Source organism: Colobus angolensis, unplaced genomic scaffold, assembly GCF_000951035.1.
Source record: "Colobus angolensis palliatus isolate OR3802 unplaced genomic scaffold, Cang.pa_1.0 Scaffold18, whole genome shotgun sequence".
Taxonomy (NCBI): domain Eukaryota; kingdom Metazoa; phylum Chordata; class Mammalia; order Primates; family Cercopithecidae; genus Colobus; species Colobus angolensis.
The window spans coordinates 2,553,394-2,570,685 of NW_012114932.1; the positions used below are offsets into that span (position 1 = coordinate 2,553,394).

Sequence of the window (17,292 nt, forward strand, 5' to 3'; positions counted from 1 at the left end):
GGGAGGCAGAGCTTGCAATGAGCTGAGATCCGGCCACTGCACTCCAGCCTGGGCCACAGAGCGAGACTCCGTCTCAAAAAAAAAAAAAAAAAAAATGGTAATATCATGTAACAAACAACAAACACTAAAGGAAACCTCAGGTTTCACCAAAGCAAGTTATAATGCTCAATTTCAAATTGGGAGATGGGAGATGAGAAATGAGCTTTATTTTGACTACTGAGAACAAATTATTTCACTATTTTATTTATTTATTTATTGAAACAGAGTCTCACTCTGTCACCTGGGCTGGAGTGCAGTGGCACGATCTCAGTTCACTGTAACCTCTGCTTCCTGGGTTCAAATGATTCTCCAGTTTCAGCCTCCTGAATAGTGGGGACCACAGGTGAGTGACACCATGCCCGGCTAATTTTTTTTTTTCTTTTTTTAGAGATGGGATTTCGCCATGTTGCCCAGGCTGGTCTCAAACTCCTGGCCTCCAGTGATCTGGCTGCCTCGGCCTCCCAAAGTGCTGGGATTACACTTATGAGCCACTGCACATGACCAAATTATTTCACTATTGTCTACCCATGGCTTTTGCAGCCATGTAAAGTTTACCCATGTCTTTGGGGCAAGTCATGTCAGAAAAACAGAGCTGATATGGTTCACATACCACCCAAATCTCATGTCAAATTGTTACCCCCAGTGTTGGAGGTGGGGCCTGGGGGGAGGTGACTGGATCTTGGGGGCGATTTCTCATGGATTGTTTAGCACCATCCCCCTAGTGCTGTTCTCATGATAGAGTTCTCACAAGATCTGGTTGTTTAAAAGAGTGTAGGCTGGGAGCAGAGGCTCATGCCTGTAAAGCTAGTACTTTGGGAAGCTGAGGTGGGTGTATCAATGAGTTCAGGAGTTCAAGACCAGCCTGGTCAACATGGTGAAACCCTGTCTCTATTAAAAATACGAAAATTAGCCAGGCATGATGGCAGGCACCTATAATCCCAGCTACTCGAGAGGCTGAGGCAAGAGAGTCGCATGAACCCAGAAAGCGGAGGTTGCAGTGAGCCAAGATCGCGCCACTTCACTCCAGCCTGGGCAAAAGAGCGAAACTCCATCTCAAAAAAAAAAAAAAAAAAAAAAAAGTGTGTAGCACCTCCTCCAGCCTTCCTCCTGTTCTGGCCGGCCATGTGAAGTGCCAGCTCTCTCTTTGCTTTCTGCTATGATTGGAAGCTTCCTGAGGCATCCCCAGAAGCAGAAGCCACTATGTTCCCTGTAAAGCCTGCAGAACCATGGGCTAATTAAACCTCTTTTCTCTATAAATTACCAGTCTCAGGTATTTCTTTATAGCACCACGAGAATAGACTAATACAAGAGCCAAGCCTTTCCAACCTAGTCACCTGCTTTTCCCTCTGCAATTTTGGCTCCCCAGGGTCCTGAAGTCCCAGCCGTTATCTGGCTGCAGGACAGGTGTCTAGATCTACAGCCCAGAAGCAGGCAGTCACTCCACGGTCATGGGTACTACTCAGGAAGAAAAAGTATTAACCTGAATGTTCTAAAACCCCTGCATCTCCAGCAGTCTTGGTACTGGTGACATCAGGCCCAAGCAGCACTTTCAGTGGCAATGATTCTTTATATACATATATATATATAAGGGTCTCACTCTGTTGCCTAGGCTGGAGTTTAGTAGTGTGTTCATGGTACATTGCAGCCTCAACCTCCCAGGCTCAAGCAGTCCTCTCACCTCAGCCTCCCAACTAGCTGGGACATAGGCACATGCCTGGGTTATTATTATTATTATTTTTTGTAGAGACAGGGTCTCATTATATTGCCCAGACTGGCTTTAAACTTCTGGGCTCAAGCAATCCTCCTGCCTCAGCATCCCAAAATCTCAGGATTACAGGTGTGGGCCACAATGCCCAGCCCTTAAATATACATTTTTTGAGCCAGGGTCTCACTCACTGTCACCAGACTGGAGTGCAGTGGTGTAGTCACAGCTCACTGCAATCTCAAACTCCTGGGCTGAAGTGATCATCCCACTTCAGCCTCTTGAATAGCTGGGACTACTTGAGCCAGGTGTGTGCCACCAGGCCTGGCCAATATTTAAAAACTTTTTTGTAGAGATGGGGGTCTTGCTATGTTGTCCAGATTGGTCTTGAACTCCTGGGCGTCAGTGATCCTCCTGCCTCAGCCTGCCAAATTGTTGGGATTACAGGTGTGAGCCACCATGCCCAGTCATGATTCACTTTAATAGAAGGGCTACAGGAAGCAAAACAAACCTAATTTCCACAAGGAATCAGGCCAAGTCACAGGCACACTGGCACCTCTGCATTTTCAAGGCCATTTGGGAAAAGCCCCCTACCTTGAAAGTCTGAATATGCCTAAAGGTTTGGCAGCATCCACAGTCCCCAGAGGATTCCACTAGGAGCCCCACCCTCCCAAAAGGACTCAGCTCAGGGCTTAGCTCATCCTGGAGGTGCTTGGGGATAAAGCACCTGCTCTACCCTAACAAAGCAGGAGCCCCTCAGTCCACGGGAACTCTGGATACCTCCTCAGCTTTCAAAACTTATAGGCTCTGGATCATTTCTCTTCCTCTCAGGGCCTAAGGGTGAAACAGGGTATGAAAGTTCCTTCTCACAGATGCAGTCCAAAGACAAGCCAGGACTCATCCCCGTAACAATGGGGATAACAATCCTCATTCTCCCACTCCATGAGAAGGCCCATCTTTCACTGCAAATCCCAGCTCCAGGCTAGCTGGCGCTTGACCCAACCTTGGCCCCAGTGTCCTCATCTGTAAAATCAGGGAAACAATCCCAACCTCATATGATTATAGTGCCAGGCACATGATGGACTCTGCCAATAATGGTTCCTATGTCTCCCATGGGCTCTGAGAACAGTAATTTGAGGCTGCTGCATAAAGGAGCCCAGGGCAAGTCCAGGCTCCTCTCCCTAGTTCTCCTTCCCAACTGACCTTGGACCCAGTGCACAGTGGGGTCCTGTTTCCCTGTTCATACCACAAAATAGAAGCTCAAAGTATCTAAGGTAAGTGGGGAGGCAACAGGCAATGGAGGAGCCAAAATCATACACAGAAACAAAGTTGAGGCTGGGGAAGCTCAGGGAGTTGCCTGTCAACACTTGTCTGCCAGAAGTAGATGAAAACACTAAGGGGCATGGCGGAACTGGGGGACCTGCTGCAGGTGAGAACCCGAAGACCTGCTTTCACCTCTTCAATCTAAAACAGGTGGACTAGGCCAGGCACAGTGGCTCATACCTATAATCCCAGCACTCTAGGAGGCCAAGGCGAGAGGATTGTTTGAGGCCAGGAGTTTAAGACCAACCTGGGCAACATAGTGAGACTTCGTCTCTATAATTAATAAAATACGTACACTAAATCCTGGCACATTTACACATGGGATTTTGACTATCCTTAGAGTCCTTGTTTGCCTGGTATAAAGATTTCTGCCACCGGGCACAGTGGCTCATGCCTGTAATCCCAGTACTTTGGGAGGCCGAGGTGGGCGGATCACCTGAGGTCGGGAGTTCGAGACCAGCCTGACCAACATGGAGAAACTCCATCTCTACTAAAAATACAAAACTAGCTGGGCATGGTGGCACATGCCTATAGTCCCAGCTACTAGGGAGGCTGAGGCAGGAGAATCGCTTGAACCTAGGAGGCGGAGGTTGCGGTGAGCCGAGATCGTGCCATTGCACTCCAGCCTGGGCAACAAGAATGAAACGCCATCTCAAAAAAAAAAAAAAAAAAAATTTCTGCCTACTGTACCATAGTCACCCACAACTAATCCTCTAAGGGCTGCCAGGCCAGGAAGGGCAGAAAAGAGGCAGGAACTGGGGCTGTGAAGTCCTTAGCAGCAGAAGCACAGAGGCACATGAGTTTGGGGTGACCAGCTGGTCCCACCATGGAACTCCTCCAGCATTTCAGGTCACTCTACCAGCCAACACTAAACACCAACACTGCCTTGGAGCTGGGAGAGGCTATCTTGAAAGAAGCCTTCAGACAGTTACTAGGCACATCTGCAGGAGGCAGAAACTGTACAAGAAAGCGTGATTTAATGAGATCACAGGCTCTAGCTCACAGGCCACCCAAAAGGCCAGGAAACCTTCCGGTTTCAGCAACCCTTAGAGACAATGTGCTTCTGAGATAGAAAGTGAGTCTAGCATTAAGGAAAAAAAGATCTTGAAAAGCCATATAACCAGCTTCTGAAATCCTGACCCACAAAGTGCATCCCAAAACATTAAGAATCAAAACGACAAAACCTGGGCAGATCCACAAAAAGATCCAAAGACTGAGCTGGGCATGGTGGCTCACACCTATAATCCCAGCTACTCAGGAGGCTGAGGCGGGAGGATCACTTGAGGCCAGGAGTTGAGACCAGCCTGGGCAACACAGCATGACGCAGTCTTTAAAAAAAAAAAGGGGGGGTGGGGGGGCAGGCGTAGTGGCTCAAGCCTGCAATCCCAGCACTTTGGGAGGCCGAGGTGCGTGGATCGTGAGGTCAGGAGTTCAAGATCAGCCTGGCCAACATGATGAAACCCCACCTCTAAAAATACAAAAAAAAGGCCAGGCGCGGTGGCTCACGCCTGTAATCCCAGCACTTTGGGAGGCTGAGGTGGATGGATCACCTGAGGTCAGGAGTTCGAGACCAGCCTGGCCAACATGGTGAAATCCCATCTCTACTAAAAATACAAAAAAAATTAGTTGGGCATGGTGGCAGGCGCCTGTAATCCCAGCTACTTGGGAGGCTGAGGCAGAACTGCTTGAACCCGGGAGGTGGAAGCTGCAGTGAGCCGAGATCGCGCCACTGCACTCCAGCCTGGGGGACAAGAGTGAGACTTTGTCTCAAAAACAAAACAAAATTAAATTTAAAACAAAAAAAAATTAGCCGGGCACGTTGGTGCATGCCTGTAATCCCAGCTACTTAGGAGGCTGAGGCAGAAGAACTGCTTGAACCCAGGAAGGGGAGGTTGCAGCGAGCCAAGATTGTGCCACTGTACTCCAGCCTGGGCGACAGAGTAAGACTCCGTCTCAAAAAAAAAAAAAAGCAAAGTTCTAAAACTGTGATGCCCACAATAAATCACCATGACCAACAACCAGGGAACTGCCAAACTTGAACATTTTGGTCACTCCTCAGTCTCTGGGACACTCCCTCCAGCTGCTTTACTGGTGCCCTCCTGCACACAATAGACCATCAAACACTGATAAAGATACAGCACCTGTAGGCACTAAACACCATCAGCCTGGGCAACACCGGGTAACACCATCTTTACAAAAAACACAAAAATTAGCTGGCTGTGGTGGTCCCAGCTACTCAGGAGGCTTAGGTGGGAAGACTGCTTGAGCCTGGGGAAGTCAAGGCTGCAGTGAGCTATGATTGCACCACTGCACCTTGGCCTGAGTGACAGAGCAAGACCTGTCTCAAAAAAACAGCTGGGAGCGCGGTGGCTCGTGCATGTAATCCCAGCACTTTGGGAGGCCGAGGCAGGTGGATCACGAGGTCAGAAGATCAAGCCCATCCTGGCTAACACAGTGAAACCTCATCTCTACGAAAAATACAAAAAAAAATTAGCCAGGCGTGGTGGTGGTTGCCTGTAGTCCCAGCTACTTGGGAGGCTGAGGCAGGAGAATGGCATGAACCAGGAGGTGGAGCTTGAAGTGAGCCAAGATTGCACCACTGCACTCCAGCGTGGGTGACAGAGCAAGACTCTGTCAAAAAAAAAAAAAAAAAAAAAATACACCACGAAACACAAGCAAAGTCTCTCACCCCAAGCCAGTACCACTCCACACCTGAAGAAAGAGCAAATGGGTGGAGGAGCTTCTATTACTTAGTTCTCATAAAAGCAGGTTTCCACCCACAGTCTGAGTCAGTTATGCATAGCTGAAAAACAAAACTGAAAACTTAGGCTGTCTCTAAGGCCAAATAACTATAATTGGCTTACGAAACCAAGAAAACACAAGCTTTATCATTCAGGGCCCACAAGATGATGTCTTATCCATGCAGGAGTCGCAGGACTTAGAAATGGCAAGCAAAGACTCTAGACAGATGGACAAGCACTTTCACAGCTGATGATGGCCAGTAAAGAAGGATCCTAAGAATAACATATAATCGAGAAACTGATTTGGTGAGCACTCCTTCTCACTACAAATCTTTTGGAGGGAACTTTGGGTCTTTGTGGTGGCACCTCCCACCAATATCTCTGGACATGTCAGCCCCTAAGGTGCGGGCTGGGCCCTTCGCCGTGTCCCCCAACAGATGTGCCTAGGGGTCTTTTTAGTGATCCATTTCAAAGTGATACAGACTGCTGCCTTGTGACATCCCAATGCTGGACCTGTAGAGGCCTGCCCTGGCAAAGTCCCTGCCTTCCTTCAGACGTGGTCATCAATTCCCGACCCCTCAGCTCCCTCATCCCTAGTCAGGCTGCAGAGGTGGGTCAACCTGCAGCCATCTATGGCTGGGTACCATAGACAACACCCTGGAGGCACTCCCACATAAGGCCGTCAAGGCCTCCTCACTGCAAGCTGAGGAAGCAGGAGATGGACCCTGCTTATACTGATGGAGTATAAGCCTTGGTGCTGACTCACACTCAGGGTTATCCTGTGTCTGTGCCATGGACTAAGAAAATGAGATAAATCTGCCCTGTGGCCTTCTGCTAATGAGGAACACGGGCAGTCACATGGCTGTGCTGCAGAGAGATGGCACAGACCAACAGGAAGAGCCTCTAGCTTAAGGTCAGAGGGCCAGGCCTTTGTCCCCACCTGAGGTAAAAAATCATGAGGGAAGTTAAGTACATGTGGCCTTAGCAGAGCCACGCCCACAAGAGATTATCATTGGTCCTGCTGTCAGACATGCAAAACTCAAAGCAGAACCTGGCCCCTGCCACAAACACCAAGGCCACAGGATCAATACTGAACACACTGTTGGGCCCAGTCAATGCCCTTGTGGTCTGAGCTACGAAGCATTTTTATCTCATGTTCACTGTTCTCATCTAAAAGCAAAAATTAATCTTCTTCCCCAAAAAAGTAAAGGGCAGCTTAACATAGTTAGAGCCACTAATAAAATCCTCAGAATCAGTCCTTCAATCTGAAGCCCTGACATCATCTATTTTACTTTGTCGTGTTCTCTTTCAGTCTTTGTCAGTGATTTTTTTAAACATAGAAGCCTATATTTTCACTAAGCATTTGAGTTGATGAGTCTGGGCAAATGCCATTCTGACAGCCCACCCCCAAGGATGCCTTCCATCCCCAACCAGCATTTCCCGGTGTGCTTTGTTCACAAGAGGTCCATTCAGAAATGGGGAACACCCACTCGAGGCAGGAAGAAATTGCAGTTCATCTCACACAGGCGGGTTTGCCACAAAGCTCTCAAGCATCCAAAGAAATGCTCCTTTCATGAACTCCCCTTCCTAGTCAAAGAGAGTGCCCATTGTTCTCAGGGGAACAATTGGGGGCCCATGCCAGCAGCTAAGAGCACAGTCCCAGGAAGGGCTGCTCCCAGCCTGCCGACATCTTGGGCTGAGGGAAGGTCCACATTGTCTGCAGGCAAGAAGGCTAAAGGGAAGCAGGGATGAAAAGCCATCCTTGGCCGGGCGCGGTGGCTCAAGCCTGTAATCCCAGCACTTTGGGAGGCCAAGACAGGTGGATCACGAGGTCAGGAGATCGAGACCATCCTGGCTAACATGGTGAAACCCCGTCTCTACTAAAAAAATACAAAAATCTAGCCGGGCGAGGTGGCGGGTGCCTGTAGTCCCAGCTACTCAGGAGGCTGAGGCAGGAGAATGGCGGGAACCCGGGAGGCGGAGCTTGCAGTGAGCTGAGATCTGGCCACTGCACTCCAGCTTGGGTGATAGAGCGAGACTCCGTCTCAACAAAAAAAAAAAAAGAAAAGAAAAGCCATCCTTGCAGGCTCTACCAAAATTAGACATCTGAGGGGTAGCCTGGGCATTTCATGAGATGTAAAGATGTCTCTCCCTGACTGCCTTCAAGGAGAGGTTAGAACATCTCCTAGCATATAATCACATTTCTCAGCCAGTCCCACACTCAAGTCAGAGGAGAGGTATCTGCAGGGATCCAGCACCAAACCCAAGGGAGACAAGAGTGGCTCATACTGTGGCCAGCCCAGGACAGGCCAGGATCCACTGAGCAAAGGCCAGGCTGGCTTCTGTGGGACTCATCCCCACAGACCCTGATGAGGAGAAAGGGTCGTCTCAGCTCCAAAAGTAGCTGTGAGAGCCAAGGAGAGTCAAGAGGTGGGTTGGGCTTTGTATACAGGCATCCAGTCTGATTCAAGGGAGCAAACATCAAGACTATCTGCTTTAGGGTGTCCTAAGGCCACAAGAGAGGAGACATGAGCCCCATGGCACAGGTCTCTCAAAAAAGCTATGCTGGCCATGAGGCCCTCGAGGCAGCCCACAGCCCCTTCTCATACATCTGGTCAAAGCAGTCCATGTTCGAGTTAAGCTGGGGTCAATAACAAAACATCAATTCTCAAGGCAGAACTGGAGAACAGCAGGTTAATCAACAAGTGCCGGCCAGGCTGAGACTGGACAAGGGCTGTCAGAACATGAAGGAGTGTCAGGTGTGGGGCAGAGCAGAAGAACCAGGACCTTGGGGCTATACCTTCCAGGCAGGTAGGTCCCTTCTTTATTGTCCTGACCCTGCAGACTGATGTGTAAAGTATACACCAATAAAAAATGTAGCAAAGCACTTGCTTCAGGCGCTTTGTTGGGTATTATCAACAGACTGACACCAAGAAGCACAACCTCCTGAAATAAAGTAACCAGCAGCCCACACAGGTCAGGCTAGGCTTTGCAGACAGTCAACACAGCTCACTTAGAATGAGAACCTAATTTTCTAGCCCTTCAGCAGACCAGCATCTAAGTGTGCTACAAATACGGGATTATTCTACCATCAACCCCCATGCATATCCCCTAATCAGTCAGCAGGTATGACAACTATGCCATCTAATCTCACCAGGTCTTGGGACAGACCATGCAGATCATGTTCCACCTGAGTCTTGATTTGGCAACTCAGCCCTGTCCAAACAGACCAACCCTCATCGGGACATCCCACATGGGGCTTAGGAGGAAGCAGGCCAGGCTCAGTACCTCCTACCTCAGTTTTTCACCAGCTTCTTCTTCCTCTGATACTTGAGGAAGAACACCTTTGAAAAGCCCCTTACGGACCCACTTCTCTCTCCATTTACTTTCACTCAAATTGACAGCCCTGCCACATGTGGGCACTGGCCTTTCTCTGCTGAGGAGCCCAACTCCATGTGCTCCCAACAACTTCTCAAATTCCCCACATGGAGCTCTGCAACCCACCACTGCCCCACATGTCTTCCCATTGTTGCTCCACCTCTGTTATCTGTTAATGCTTTATCACATAGCAAGCCTTCAATTAGGCATCTAATTTGAAACAGGTCCTATGCCAAGTATCTAGAACCCTACACAGGGAACAATGATAGCTTACCAGCGAGACATCACCTTTCACTCAGACTCTCCTTTCACTTTCACCAAGGTTGGCCCTGATCTTCCAAACCTGTGGTCCTGCAACCTTCATTTCAAAAGCCAGAACTGTAAACCAGCTATATACTTAGCAAAAAGTTTCGGGCCCCATGATAGGTCAGCTTCTGCTCTGCCTCAAAGATGCCCTCATGCATGGCAGGTTGTGCGAACCTCTCTCATCACATGTGACACCATCCATGTCAAGGCATACTCAGCGTGTCTCTCTCTTCCACAGCCCTGCAGTGTCGGAGGTGAGAGGCAGGGTAACAGACAACTACGAGGGAAGTCTTCTAAAATTGACTAGAACAAAGCATTAAATTATAATTCCAAAGCACGCTGCCACACAAAATAGAGGGTCAGTTACCTGAAGATAAGACCTTATATACTACAGGCTCAAGAAGCCTCTTGGGGGCCAGGCGCGGTGGCTCACGCCTGTAATCCCAGCACTTTGGGAGACCAAGGCAGGCGGATCACAAGGTCAGGAGATCGAGACCATCCTGGCTAACACAGTGAAACCCCATCTCTACTAAAAATACAAAGAAATTAGCCAGACATGGTAGTAGGCACCTGTAGTCCCAACTGCTCAGGAGGCTGAGGCAGGAGAATGGAGTGAACCTGGGAGATGGAGGTTGCAGTGAGCCGAGATCGCGCCACTGCACTCCAGCCTGGGCGACAGAGTGAGACTCCATCTTAAAAAAAAAAACCCTCTTGGGTGCTCCCTATAAACTAACTCTGTCCCTACAAGCTATGTGCTATGTGTTCTGGGATAAGTCACTTTGTCATCTAAAACTGGAGCCACATTATCTGCTGAAAGGCTCACGGAAGCAAGGAAATCCCAGTGGCAATGAACTCACCTGACACCCAGATCTGGACCCCCAATAACATTCACCACAAAAAGAAATCAGGCTCCTTGAAGAAATGACTGAGGGAGGATGAATACAAGATGGGCCTGGAATATCTTATCCCAGAAAGTAAGGAAGCACTCAAATGACTGACAGGGGCATATCACAAGAACACAGAAACCAACTTAAAGGGGCTCCCAATGGTCAAATCTGGGACAATTTGAACACCACAATAATCAAGATGAGCAATAAACTATTGAATATTAGGAAACACTGAGTTTGTACTAATAATGGGTCAATAAACACACAGTCAAGAGTTAAGAGGGGCCAGGCGCGGTGGCTCAAGCCTGTAATCCCAGCACTTCGGGAGGCCGAGACAGGCGGATCACGAGGTCAGATCGAGACCATCCTGGCGAACACGGTGAAACCCCGTCTCTACTAAAAAATACAAAAAACTAGCCGGGCGAGGTGGCGGGCGCCTGTAGTCCCAGCTACTCCGGAGGCTGAGGCAGGAGAATGGCGTCAACCCGGGAGGCGGAGCTTGCAGTGAGCTGAGATCCAGCCACTGTACTCCAGCCTGGGTAACAGAGCAAGACTCCGTCTCAAAAAAAAAAAAAAGATGTCTGTGTGTGTGTATGTGACATGAACATCTCCTGATGAGCATAGAAAATGGTAGACTTCACTCTGAATGGTAGAAACCACAGATTTTCTTTTTCCCTTTCTATATTTTCCACAATGTACATTTATGCATCATTATTATAATAAGAAAAAAAATTCCTTTAATATAAAGACTTTCTAAATCCTGCTTTACAGATGCAGAAACCAAAGCTCTAGGAACAAGCTCAGGCTTTCTGACCTTCTGACTCCCGAACCCATATAATCCTAGTGGTTAAGACTGGAATGAAAAGTCACACATCTTCATCTGTTTTTCTACAAGCTCATCAGCTGTTAAATGGTCTGCTTTCCACAGATAAATAGGCTCAGATAAAATCCTGTTTTCTCAGTAAAATCTCTTTACCCCCCTGGTAAATAAGCCTGTTAAACATCTCTCTGCCAAATACAGCAAATCTCTAGTTTGCTGTATCAGTTCAAGGCACTTCTGGCTAAAATTAATCCATGTAAAACATTCCAATGGCTACTGGAACAAAGGCAACCCAGTGCAGGGTATGGATATTCAGGATTAAATCTGAAGCTGGGCAAGAAATGTACCCTCCAGAACCACCACTCTGTATCTAACGGTCAGATTAGCATCTGGCTTGCCGGGATATTACGAAGATTACAAGGAAACTTTATGCAAACACTCTGCAAACTAGAAAGAGCTCTGTAAACTGCTACGTGTGAGCTGCTACATGGGCCAAGATCTTCAGAAATACGGTTGCCTCAGAGACCTCAAGGTCACTCTGAGAACAAGTCATGGCTTAAAAAGAAGGGGACCAACAGGGCAAAGGAGGTGAGCACAAAAGCAGGCTGAAGGGGAGGTCCACCCAGATTCAGGGAAAAGGGCACAGACTCACCTCTCCAAGGAAAGAGTGGCATAGAACTTGTGGCCATTTCTAATCTAGAAGCCTGGAGCTTGTGGGTCAGAGGGGGCAAGCTGCTAAACACCCATCAGAGACTGTATGTGCTTTGACCAATGCAGTAAAATGGAAGTGTTGCTGTGCAAGTTCCCAAGTCTGGGCCTTAAAAGACCGGCAGCTTCCTTTTCTATTTCTTGAAATATCTAATCTTAAAATCCAGCTATCGTGCTTTGAGGACACCTAAGCAGCCCACGGAGAGGTCTACATGAAGAGGAAACAAGGATACTGACCAACAGCCCCAGTTAAGCTCCCTAACAGGCAGCATCAACTTGCCAGCCATGTATTAGCCAACTTAGAAGTGGATTCCCCAGCCCCAGATGAGCCACTCTACCTAGTACCACGTGAAACAGAGATAAGGTTTCTTACCTCTGAATTCCTGGTCAAAAATTCCTGGTTGAGTGAAACAAGCTGGTTGGCTTAAACCACTGTTCTGGTGGTTTAAACACACCAACAGAAAGCCAGAACACTAAATGTATGTAGAAGTCTGAATGCAGAGAAGATACAGAAAATACTTAACAAAGTATAGGTCTTAGAATACTTTTAGTTCACATGTAGGCCACACCTCTAGAGAAGGAATGCTGCAGGGCAGGAACCAGAAGTTTTCTAGACCAGCCTGGGGGACAGAGTAAGACTCTGTCTAAAAAAATTTTTTAGAACAAATTTTTGTATTTTTTGTAGAGTTGGGGTTTCACCATGTTGCCCAGGCTGGTCTCAAACTCCTGGGCTCAAGCAATCTGCCTCCCTCAGCCTCCCAAAATGCTAGGATTACAGGTGTAAGTCATCAAGCCCAAACTAAAAAAAAATATTTTTTAATCAGTTGGGTGTTGGGAGGCTGAGGCGGGCAGACCACCCAAGGTAAGGAGTTTGAGACCAGCCTGGACAACATGATGAAACCTTGTCTCTACTAAAAATACAAAAATTAGTCGGGCATGGTGGTGCATGCCTGTAATCCCAGCTACTCGGGAGGCTGAGGCAGCAGAATCACTTGAATCCAGGAGGTGGAGGTTGCAGTGAGCTGAGATTGCGTCACTGCACTCCAGCTTGGGTGACAGAGAGAGACTCCATCCCAAAATTAACTAATTAAAATAAATTAAAATTTAAAAATTAGCTGGGCTTGGTGATGTGCACCTGTAATCCTAGTTACTGAGGAGGCTGAGGCAGGAGAATCGCTTGAACCCAGGAGGCAGAGGTTGCAGTGAGCCAAGATTGTGCCATTGCACTCCAGCCTGGGCGACAAGAGTGAAACTCCGTCTCAAAAACAAATAAATAAATTAGCTGGGTGTGATGGTGCACACCTGTAGTCCCAGCTACTTGGGAAGCTGAAGAGGAAACAAGGCTTAAGCCTGGAAGGTTGAGGCTGCAGTGAGCCATGGCTGTACCACTGCACTCCAGCCTGGACTGTTAACAGAGCAAGACCCTGTTTCAAAAAAAAATTGTAAAAGAGTATTTCTTTCTTGACATATGAAATTCAAAAATCTGTTTCAAGTCAGAATGGGACTACAAGTGTAAAAAATTAAAAAGGAAAAAGTAACCACAGTACAGTTTTATTGCCCATTCATTTACATATCGTAAAGGCTACTTTCACACTACACAGGCAGAGTCGAAGAGTTCTGACAGAAACCATATAGCCTGCAAAGTCTAAAATATTTACTGCGTGGCACTTGGTGCAGTGGTGCATGTCTGTAATCCCAGCACTTTGGGAGGCCAAGGGAGGAAGATGGTTTGAACTCAGGAGTTCGAGACTAGCTTAAGCAACATAGCAAAACCCCATCTCTACAAAAAGTACAAAAATTAGCCAGGTGTGCTGGCATGTGCTTATAGTCCCAGCTACTTGGAAGGCTGAGGTGGGAGCACCACTTCAGCCTGGGAGGTCGAGGTTACAGTGAGCCATGATCACGCCAGTGCACTCCAGCTTGGGTGAAGTGTGCTGACTTCTGCTCTAGAAGATGTTCATAACTTGAGGTGTACATGCCACCCACCTGTCCGTGAAACAAACTCACTTAGGATCTAGGGGAAATTCCACGGTTCCACAAAGTCAGACAGAGATGGTGCTTCATCACACAAAAGCTTCCTATTTCACCTGATTTCTATCCTGGGTCAACCAAGATACTCTTCTCTACACGGGCCTCAGATTCCATTGTTCTCTGGATGGCTTCTCTAAAGGATATGGGGCAAGGCTGAAGTTTGGGTACTAATTTTGGTTCTTAAGTGATCAATTACATTAGCAAACACACATCAGCAAATTAGAGCAGAACTCCTATATTTATTTATATCTTATTTTAAAAAGTAAGTTCAAAGCATAAAAGTCCTATATTTTTTGGGTTTAACTCTGTGATTTATGAAAGGTGACCTTTTCCCTATACGTGTGACAGACCCTTCCAACAAATCCCTAAATCAGTTTTCAGTAGAACTTCCAGAGTAAAGGTAACATGGTGATGCCCTCAGAATGGGAACAAGAATAAAGATTAGGATGCTATTCTGAGTATACAGGGATCCTCTCATGAACATCAGTGGCTATCCCTCTTCTAAGGGGATACTGGAAGAACTGAGCTCGGAACTGGTGGAGCTTAGACTTGAGAAGGAAAAGGCACCAAAACTAAAATGGAAGATGAGAACTCTTCCTCATTTACGCTCTATATCCAGTCTCACCTTGATGATGTCTCCACTGGAGGCAATCAAATCTGTTGGAATGGTCACTCGAAATGAGCGCCCGACGACAGCCGTGCCATCAGGAATGCCAACCACTGTGGGAACAGCCTCGTGGAGGTCTGAGAGCACTGAGTGCATGGATGCCTCAAGCTGGTTATCCCAGTCCCTGACAGCCTCTGAGGGTTCACTGGGCCAGTGGGACTGAGCCACAGCCACAGAGAGCAAGATTTGTGCCATCCCCCAGAGGGGGAGCAGCAGCGAGAGGCCCACAGACATCCTCATCCACGGCCCAAGCTTGCTCAAGTCGATAGTCTTGCTAAGTAAGGAAGCAAGTGACTTGGTCCCAGAGCTGGGTCCTCACCCTCTGCACACCTGCTCCATCCCGGAGCACACAGAGCCTGAAAAAAAAAAAGAAAAGCAGATTCAGACTTGAGCAATTCCAGTGGTTCAAAGTCATATACTATCCTCCAGGAGTTACTGCCAAAAACATCTACCCTGAGTTGGATCAAGGCTCTTACCCTCATGCTCTCTTATACAGAAGCCACCAGTTTCGTGCAACTCCTTAGCACTGGAAACGTGGCTTGTCCATTAAATGTAAAATATACACTGGATTTTGAAAACTTTATAAAAAAGGAATGTAAAATGCCTCATTAATACTTTTAAAATACTGATTGCAAACTGAAATGATAAGTATTTTAGTAATATGTTGAATATAGTCAGATATATTCAGTAAAATATATTAAGTAAACAATAAGTATTAACAAATAATAAATAATAAAGAAATGTATTCGATAGGACGGCAGTGGTGGCTCACACCTGTAATTCTGGCACCTTGGGAGACTAGGGCAGGCAGATCACTTGAGATAAGGAGTTCAAAACCAGCCTGGCCAACATGGTGAAATCCCATCTCCACTAAAAATATGAAAATTAGCCGGGCATGGTGGTGGGTACCTGTAATCCCAGCTACTCAGGGGGCTGAGCTACTCAAGTGATTCAAGGAGAATCACTTGAACCCAGGAGGTGGAGGTTGCAGTGAGCCGAGATTGAGCCACTGCACTCCAGCCTGGGTGACAGAGCAAGACTCCGTCTCAAAAAAAAAAAAAAAAAAAAAAAGTTAGAGGGACAGGGCGGGGCCCCTTTCCAATGCAAAAATATAACAAGAAGTCATTTGAAAGTGTGTGTGTCACAGGGCCTGAAGCCTCAAAACACGGTAAGACCATAGTACACTGTGGGGCAGCAGGTGAGCTTAGTGTCTTGCTGCCCCAGCACAGGCTAGCATTTCTCCCTGCATACAGCAAGGCAGGCTTTGACAATCCAAAAGGGTGTGCAGGTGCTGAATGAGTCCTCATTCCCTTTGCCAGTCTACAAACATTTGAGGGCTACTATGTGATGGAAGGCAAACATGACTAACAAAAAACCAAGAATTTCAAGTACAGAAATCTGTTGAGAAGAAGATGACATAGAGTTTTGTGGGAAAGCTGCTTTTACCAGGGTGGAAGGAAAGGGCTCCAACAGATGATGTCCAAGTTGAGCCTGAAAGATGTGGCTGTACCCATGACCAAAGAAGTCAGAATCAAAACCTTCGGGTGGACCCTAAGTTAGGTGTGTTCACTGGGCAGAAAAGGACCAGTGTGGCTGGGACAAAGCATACAAAAAAAAAGATGGGGGAGAGGAGGTCATAGGCCAGATAGTATGGGGTTCAATTCTGGATGCAGCTCAATAAAAAGGGATTTTGAATAGATGTAAGCTTTAGAAAGATAAAGACATCTCTTGACTCAATATGGAGAACAAATTAAGAGGTCAAGAACAAAGGCAGGGGGAGCCTAGGAAGAGGTAAGCAAGCAGTAGCTTGGATGAAGGGCAGTACCAGTGGGCACAAGATATGACTGGGGTCACCTCAACAAGCATCCTTAGGACCCATATATGAAATGCTCCTCACACACTCAAGAATAGTGGGCAGGCTGGGTCTGATGGCTCATGTCTGTAATCCTAGCACTTTGGGAGGCTGAGGCAGTAGCATCATTTGAGCCTAGGAGTTCAAGACCAGTCTAGGCAACAAAGTGAGACCCATCTCTACAAAAAAATTTAAAGATTACCTGGGTGTGGTGGCACACACCTATAGTCCCAGTTACTTGGAAGGCTGAGGTGAGAGGATTGCTTGAGCTAGGAGGTGGAGGCTGCAGTGAGCCACGATAGTGCCACTGCACTCCAGCCTGGGCAACAGAGCTGTCTCCCAAAAAAAAAAAAAAGAATATTAGGCAGCCATTAAAAGTTACATTCCCAAATAACATTTAATGACTACAGGTAAAAAGAACTCAAGCTACAGTGAATGAAAAATGTTTAAAAAAGAAAAAAAAAAGGCCCGGTGGAGTGGCTCATGCCTGTAATCCCAGCACCTGAGTTCAGGAGTTTGATACCAGCCTGGCCAACACGGTGCAACCATTTCTTTTTACTAAAAATACAAAACTTGGGCTGGGCAAGGTGGCTCACCCTTGTAATCCCAGCACTTTGGGAGGCTGAGGTGGGCAGATTACGAGGTCAGGAGTTCGAGACCAGTCTGGCCAATATGGTGAAACCCTAGCCAGGCATGGTAGTGTGTGCCTGTAGTCCCAGCTATTCAGGAGGCTGAGGCAGAAGAATAGCTTGAACACAGCAGGCGGAGGTTGCACTGAGCTGAGATCATGCCATTGCATTCCAGCCTGGGTGACAGAGCAAGATTCCATCTCAAAAAA

At 47.4% G+C, this 17,292-nt stretch overlaps 1 protein-coding gene across 5 annotated transcripts in view; it reads right to left on the bottom strand.

The window, feature by feature from the left end:
• Positions 1-17,292, bottom strand: part of DAG1 (dystroglycan 1 (dystrophin-associated glycoprotein 1)) — a 77,911-nt gene that overhangs the window by 9,438 nt on the left and 51,181 nt on the right. For all 5 annotated transcript variants that reach the window (XM_011939082.1, XM_011939080.1, XM_011939081.1 and 2 more), the window contains one exon: positions 14,561-14,958. In XM_011939082.1, the coding sequence (XP_011794472.1) occupies positions 14,561-14,842 (282 nt within the window). In that variant the 5' untranslated portion in view covers positions 14,843-14,958. The remainder of the gene's footprint in view (positions 1-14,560; positions 14,959-17,292) is intronic.